Source organism: Camelus dromedarius, chromosome 12 (genome assembly GCF_036321535.1).
Source record: "Camelus dromedarius isolate mCamDro1 chromosome 12, mCamDro1.pat, whole genome shotgun sequence".
In the NCBI taxonomy this organism is placed as follows: domain Eukaryota; kingdom Metazoa; phylum Chordata; class Mammalia; order Artiodactyla; family Camelidae; genus Camelus; species Camelus dromedarius.
In genome coordinates this window covers 49,298,286-49,306,146 of record NC_087447.1, presented here as the reverse complement: position 1 = coordinate 49,306,146, position 7,861 = coordinate 49,298,286, and the positions used below count along the sequence as shown (strand labels likewise).

General features: G+C 51.9%; 1 protein-coding gene across 3 annotated transcripts in view; it reads right to left on the bottom strand.

Annotated features, from left to right (window-relative positions):
* Window positions 1–479: 479 nt before the first annotated feature.
* The window catches only part of SLCO2B1 (solute carrier organic anion transporter family member 2B1), a 48,140-nt gene continuing 40,758 nt past the window's right edge, over window positions 480–7,861 (bottom strand). For all 3 annotated transcript variants that reach the window (XM_010989645.3, XM_010989627.3, XM_010989651.3), the window contains 4 exons: window positions 4,820–4,983; window positions 3,356–3,420; window positions 2,892–3,012; window positions 480–1,801 (listed from right to left, as the gene is read on the bottom strand). In XM_010989645.3, the coding sequence (XP_010987947.1) occupies window positions 1,621–1,801; window positions 2,892–3,012; window positions 3,356–3,420; window positions 4,820–4,983 (531 nt within the window). In that variant the 3' untranslated portion in view covers window positions 480–1,620. The remainder of the gene's footprint in view (window positions 1,802–2,891; window positions 3,013–3,355; window positions 3,421–4,819; window positions 4,984–7,861) is intronic.

Here is a 7,861-nt window from a genome sequence, read left to right as displayed (position 1 = left end):
TCCAGATTATTTTTGCAGAACCTGGGAAATAGGAGGGAAGGAGAAGGAATATGAACATACCAACAGCCTCATCTTGTTGGAAGAGACTTTGAAATTCTTAGTATTGATAAATATAGGCTCAGATATTTGTATCAACCAGTAAAATTCCCAATAAAAATGGGAATTAGAACTTCTGAACCTCCGTCTTCTTTGATGTGGGATAGCCTCAAAGCCCTGCCACTGAGAGCTGAGAGCTGTGCAGAGGGCTAGAATCAGCCCCCCAGCTTCTCCCCTAACCCCCAGCACAGGGATGGATACAGGGTTTTGGAAGCCCCTGCTGACAACTCCCTGCCTCCTGCCTCCCAAGCAGCGAGTCCCAGCCGGGTCGGGTATGTGTGGCAACAGAATGGGTTGGGAACAGATCAGAAAACTCTCCCCATCCCAGGGAGATAACCAGGTCAGATGAGACTGGCTATAAAACAAGACAAGGCAAGACAAGGCCTGATACAAACAAGGACCAGTTTGTTCATACCTAAGCATCCCATAGACCCACTCATCACACAGAGCTAGGCATTACTGCTCCCAGCATTACAGATGTGGGCATTACAAAGAACAGGTTCTTACACCAACCCCGACATCAAATTTACCCTAAAACACTGGTGTTACAGAACCAGACATTATTTACACAGTCCCAGGTGACACAGAATCAGAAATCCAGGAGGAAATGGTGAAATTAGGATTCTAGTCACAAAAGTCACAGTCACTTTGATAGGCTCAGTTCAAATGGGTGAAATCTTGGCAATGCATGGGTAACAGCTAGTGCTAAGTGTGTTTGGTCTTTGAAGTTAGAAAATTCGTAAGTGTGTCTCCCTCTCCACCAGAGCCCTTAAGGCAGAGAATAGGCCTCACCCAGACAATGGCTCCCTGAGGGCAAGGGCTGGGGCTTCCTGAGTCCAGAGAGTGAGTCTCTCACACCAGGTTTCCTGAAGGCCTCACCCAGCCTGAAAGTCCTGAGTAGACCCAGTTCCTTCCCCAGTGGGTCTCCCCAGAGCTCAAGGCTCTGCCTCTAGGGGGCGCCAAGTGGATGCTTCTTAACTGAGGCTGTCCTGGCCCCACCTCCAGGCTGAGAAGGGGTGGGGAAGAGATCTGAGTCCACCCTGGTCACACAGATGGTCACGGCTGGAAGGGGCCTGAAAGCCGACAACTTCGTCTCCATCTGACAGAGACGGAAGGTGAGGCTCAGAGAGGGTGCTCCAGATGAGCAGCAGAGCAGGGCCAGGACCCAGTGTGTGGGGCAGCCTGGCCTGCTATTGTCCACTTCTCTATCCTAGGGCCCTGGGAGAAAGATATGCAGTCCTTCCACCCAGGAAAGCCTTGTTTCAGGTCAGCCTGTCTGGCTGGAAGGAAAGGGGGAAAACCCTCATGCGTCAGAAGTGGCCAACACAGCAAACCCCCAAACTCTTTGGTTCAGATGAGCAAAGGCCCACAGAGGGTCAGTGGCTTGCCCAAAGCCACACAGCAAGTTAATGAAGGACTCAGAATTGGAAAACAGAGCTCCCAACACCCAATCTCGGGCAAAGGGCTTAGAGGAGGTACTCGCCATAGCTGCCACTCTTCGCCAGGGTGGGGCCCTGGGACAGCTCACACTCTGGATTCCTCAGGCTCCTTCTTTGGCCCTGAATCTAACAGCTGCTGCTGTAGGCCAGGGCTGGGTATGGTCTCCTTGGTCCCCTCCTCTTTGTTCTGCTGCCTTAGGATGGCCAAAATCAAGGTGAAGCAGGCCAGTGAACCTGTCTTGAAGAAGAACTGGAGGCCGAGGAACCTGAGAGAAACAAGGGACCTTGAACTCAGGACCTCCGCATTCAGGGCTTGGATATTCTTGGGCTGGAGCAGAGTAGGGTCAGCAATCATCACCCATTGTACAGTTGGAGACATTGAGACCTTGTAGGGGAGAGGCCTCCAGCTTTATGGCAATGGACCTTGTCACCATGGCCTTGGTTAGGGAAATGAGGGAACCCCTGGAGTTGGCCCCTGTGGGAGCCCTTCCCTGAAAGGGGTTAAAGACTGAAAAAGGAGCCCTGGGGCGGGGGGGGGGGGGGGGGCAGAAGCCTAGGCATCCTCCCTGCCCTGTCCTGATTGCCTCATGGCCTGGGCCAGCCCTGCCTCTCTCTGGGTCTTCCTAAGGGCTCAAGGGACCTGACAGTTGCAACTTTGGATCACCTTCATCTGCCGCAAGAAAAGGAGGATGCCCTCTCCCCTATTTGTCTAATTCACCAAGGCTCTTGTTTGACTTTTCCTCCTCTAGGAAGCCCTCCTGGACAATCTCAGTCCACAGGAACCATGTGCTTTTCAGAGCTGGAAGTGACAAGCTCCCTGCTCCCAGCCCTGCTAGTAAGTCCCTCTCCCCAACTGCCCATCCATCCCAGGGCCAACAGCCTCTCTGCCTTCAGGTATCTTTGGGCTCCCCATTGTACAGATGGAAAGATTGAGTCCCAGAAAAGGCAGGTCTCACAATGAGGGAGACAGAGCTGGGCCTGGATCCAAGGCTTTCTGTGTCCTCAGTAGAGCCATCTTCCTACCCTACCCTAACTCCCTGTCTTTCTTATAGCTGGGCTGCTCCCCTGATTCTTCCCACACTCAGCCAGCACAGACTTCAGTCAGGTCCAGCTTTGCCAGTTACCAGCTGTGTGGCCTTGGGCCACTTACTTAAATCTTACTTTCCTCATCCATCAAAGGGGGAGATAGGGTATATAGCTTGTGGGACTGGTGAGCTCAGCACTGGATAGAGCACCTGTCACCTTACAGGTGGATGTCAGTGGACCTTCCCTCCCTGCTGGTGTTCTGCCTGGAACCCTGAGGGTATTTCCAGAAACTTTCCCACAGCCTCCTGGGAGCCCCAACCCCAGTCTCACCGGTTTCGAAGCAGGTTGTGGTCATAGTAGCGGCAGACGGCCCGACGCCCACAGCTCTGGGCCCAGTACACGCAGGTGGTGTCAATCGCACTGCCATGGATCACAGGGCTGGGCATCCAGGCTGGAGGAGGAGGTGCTCAGGGAACAAGTGGAACCTGCACCCACCCCCTTGCCACTCCCTGGCATATATAACCCCTTCAGGGAATTTGAGCCACTGGGGGCCTCTTAGCCCATTAACTCTTCAGCCCTCAAGCCCACCCTTTACCCTGGTATTTACCCAGGTATGTCTCCCTGATGGGCTGTTTAGCTGCTTGCACACCCACCTCCAGGGTACCTAGGTTGGATCTGTGACCCTGTGGGCCAGTGAACCCTAAGGTCAGGGACTGGGTCCCACTCATCCCTGTACCCCTCCGGCCCAGCACACAGCGGGTATCTGGACTAGTGGTCCCCAGCAGGTTCTTTACCCAAAACTCTCTGGAGCATAAACTGGATCCCCACAGCCAGAGTCTTGTCTTCTTTCTTCACTCCCCTAACAAGCAGGGATACAGCGATATGAGGATTGAGAGGATTTCAGCCCTCAAGGGGCTCTCACCATCCACCTCTCTCCCACTGCCCAGCCCCAGCCTGCCCTCAGTCTCCATACTCTGTTTCCCTTCAACCTGCCGAGCCAGGTCCCCATGTGCTAGGCACAACCACTGACCATCAGGGCCCTGGGCTACCCTCCTTGTGTTCCTGGTCACAGATACATCTCCTCTCTCCCCACCCTCTGGTCCTACCAAATTCTCCCCTTCACCCTACACTTGGCAAAACCTGGAGCTGGGCAGCCAGACACGCCCTCTAGCTTCCCCAATCTGTAATGCCTCAGCCTAGGGTGCCCTGGCAACCACTGGTTTCTTCTAAGTAATCACAGGGGCTGGCATTTGTGGAGTACTTTCTACAGCTCAGTCATTCTGTGCTGTATCCCCCATATCACCCCCATATGGTGGGTAAAACATTAGACCCATTTTACAGATAAGGAGACAGGATATTTAGATGGGTTAAGTGACTTGGCCAAGACCCCACAGTCGATAGATGTAAGGGGTCAGAATTTGTGTAGCACACTGCCTGTATTAACTCCTTTTAATCAGACTGCCTGCTGGGACATCTTATTCCTCTACTTTTGTTCTTACAGCCAGCCTTCTTTATAGTTCTATGTGCCTTCTTATATTGTAAGGTGCTCCATCCCCCTTCTAATTTTCTAGAAAACAGATAGAGAATAAAATAACCTCAGCATAATGAAAATTTGGAATTACTCTGCTTTGAGGTCCTCTTATTACAGTCCCCACCCACCCCAGGATATGCTGACTTTGGCCTCAGATGACAATTTGTCGGTCCCAGCAGGACAACAGCCAGAAAGATCTTTGACCAAGAGGTAGTACTCAGCACGGACTGGGTCCACAGTGGACACTTAATAAGTGCTTATTGAAGTGGCATTCAGAGTCATGGACCACATTAATGGGGTCTGGATTTCTAGATGCACCATCTGTGGCCGGTTCACTGCTGGTAGGTTGGGGTGAGGAGTCAGGTGATGCTCCTCCACTTCCTCCTCATTGTGACTAGAGGCCAGGGCATGGCCTTAGGTATGGCCTTCCCTCCTCTGGAGCAAGTCAGGGCCTGAGCTGGGGGTCCTGGCCCCAGTACTCTTCCTTGCTACATGACCTGGGGCTAGCTCCTGAATTTCTCTGCGCCTCAGTTTTCTTTTCTGTAAGATGAGGAGAAAACTTCATCTCAGCAGTTTGCCATGAGGATGAAAACAGGACAGTGAGAGCCTGGTCTGCTGTGGGGGCCCAGGACACCTTCTTCTTTGAAGGTTTCCCTCAGGATTCCTTGTCCTGCCTATGGTTAAGGATCTCTTGGTATCCACTAGTTCTGGCCTACCCTGCTTTCACCTTAGGATGAGCATGAAGGAGGGTGTGTGGGTGACACTGGCCAGTGCTGCACCCAGGCTGACCAGGATCATGAAGGGCAGCACCAGGTGGCTGCAGGTTGAGTCACAGGAACCCGCTGGCACAGGGCCACCCCCTGCCACGCAGCTGCAGTTGGCGTAGAAGACCTACAGTAGGGAGGGGGGAAAAAGAGGCTTCAGGAACCTCCAAGGACAAGCAGCTGGTCAAGGGCCTGAGGCCCCAGGAGGCTTATGAGAGACCCATGGACACAAAAACACTGGGGCAGAGCTGGCTGGACACTGGGATTTCTGACCCTTTGGCTGAGTCAGGATGCCTTGAGCAGCCAGACAGGTACCTGGACACAGGCTATCTGCACATCTGCACATAAATGGGCTGAGCCTGGGATGAGGCTGTGGGGAGAAGAGGACATGGAGAAGAGAAAAAGGAGAGGCAACTGGAAGAAAGTCACCCCCAACACACCACACATAGACCCCCACACACTCTCACACACACACATATCACTCACTACATATACGAACTCACATACCGCATATACTCATTCTTTCACCTGGTGATGTCAGAATGTTCCAAATTCCTGGCTGTCTATGCAAGGACTCAAAGCAGCAAAGAGTGTTTTGGGGGAAGGAATTCAGACTTTTCAGTTTAGTGTCTCCTCTTCCTGCTTTACTGAGGTGTTCCAGGGCACTAGTTTCCAGAGCAGATTCTCAGGGAGAGATTCAAGCACAAGATGGACAGAGACAGTACAGTGGGAGTCCTGGTTCAGCAGGTGAGGGCCAAGGAAGGCTTCACCAAAGAAGGGGTGTTGGATTTGGGTCTTGAGGAATGCATAGGAGTTCACCAAGAGGAAAATCAGAATGAGTAGTGGGAGAGTCAAATGTAAAATCACAGTGGCATATAAGACCCCAGTCAACCTTTCCTCCTGCTGGGAGCAGAGTGCATGCAAGCATGAAAGGACAGAGGGGAGGCCTTTGGGAGGTACGCTGGGGCAACACGTGAAGAGCCTTGGACACAAAAGAGAATCTGGACTGCTGTTTCCAGAAAAACAGTGGACTGGGTACCCTGCCAATCATCCTGCTGACAATTTAAAATGCTGAATAAAGTATTGAAAACATTGTCCTGAATGTCCACGAGCTGGCAGAAAGGGAAAAAATACTCAGGTTCAGTAGTAAGTGAGGTAAACTCAGAGGAGAGCAGAGTCCTGAAACAGGCTTTGGCCACAAGGTGTTTGCAGAATTTTGTACGATGGAACACAGTTTTCTGAGGTTTGGGGGGCTACGGGGCCTGAGGAAGTGTCCTAGCCCTCCCTTCTGCCTGATGGAAGGTCTGATGGGAGACCCCCAGAAAACTGGGACCCTTCCAAAGCCTGAATGAAGTATGAGGAAAAGCTAACCCCTTTCCAAACAGCAAGGGAATGTCCCCAGGCTGGTGTAGGGGTGTATTTGATTGCAGCCTGAATTCCCACTCCCCCCAGGTGGCCTGGAAAACCTCCAGATTCTGTCAGAATTGGTTTGGACCAACAGTGCGCTGAGGCGACTGACAGGAAGGAAGCCCTGGCTTTTCTTTTCTGCCCCATAGATCAGTTTCCCAACCAGCGTGCCCCAGGGGCCCCTGGCCTCAGCTGGGAGACCACCTGTGCAGGGATCGCATCAGCTCTTAGCCGTCACCTGGCTGGCTCCAGGCAGCTGGAACCCTCTGGGCCTTTAACCTCCATCCCTGATGGCCTCAGACTCTTTCCAATGAGAGAAGGGCTGGTAAACCCTGAGGCAGATGCCAGGAGCCTCAGAAAGATTGTAAGCTTGGGAGAGACAAGACCTGATAGTACAAATGCTACTCTGGCTGCTACAAGAGGATGGATCTCATGGGGGAGGTCCATTAAGGGGTAGGGAGTCAGGGAGGGTTTTGATTTGAGAGATATTTAGAAGGTAGAATTGGGACAAGGTGAGAGAGAGAGAGACAGAGAGGAAGAGAGAGAGAGAGAGAGAGAGACAGAGACTGGAGGCCTAGAATTGCAGCTTGGGTGCCTGGATGCTCCGTTCACTGCATGACAAGGTTATGCTGTCATATGTGCATGCCCTCCTGAGCACACGCCATGTGGACCTTCACTCCAGGCTGAGCAACCCACTGGGCTGGAGATACAATAGAGGGACAGGTATGTGGAGAAATATGCCAAGGCAAGGTGACTGGAAGAGAAATATCCTGTTCTTTTTCTGAGAGGCAGAAGGTTGCTGGGAGGGACACAAAACTAGAGGCCTTTCTCTTGAAGTTTTCCCAGCCCTTCATTCATATTTATCTAATTCCATGGCAGGAAGTTCTTCTTACGAATGCCTTCAATCTGTCCAGCTGCCTCTGATTCTTACTCTCTATGGGGACTCATTCCTACCCCCTGAGCTCTAGATGCCAGCAGCCGTCCACCTCTCCCCATCTTTCCCCTGGTCCTTTACTTCATAAACAGTTACTGAGCACAGCTGTGCTGGACACTGATGACCCAGCCCTGGGCTGAGGAGCTTGCAGCTGGCCTGAGGAGGCAGGCTAGCCAAGAAACAATTCCAGGCCAAGGTGACAGTTCCTGAGTGCTGACCAGGATTCAGCTGCACCCTCCTTCAAACACGATACCCAACACAACCTCTGAGGATGCTCTGGAGAAGGGACCAGGCTCGGAGGCCAGAGCACTGGGTTCTAGTTCTAGCTCTGGCATTAAGACTTTGTACAATGCTTGGTCCTCTCCTGGGCCTCCATTTCCCATCTGTATAATGGGCATAATAGGAGTGTGTATTAATCCATGCTTAATATTTCCCAGGCACGTGCTAAGTGCTTTTCGTGAATTTTGTCATGTGGATCTTCACTTACTATTTAATGAATTTATCTAGGTAAAGCATTTAGCACAGTGCCTGGTATATAGTAGGTACTCAATACCATCACCTCCATTTCACAGACCAGGAAACGGAGACACAGATGAAATATTTTACCTAAAGTAACAGAGTCAGTTAGAGGCTGAATAGGGATTTGAACCAGGTGGCCTGGCCT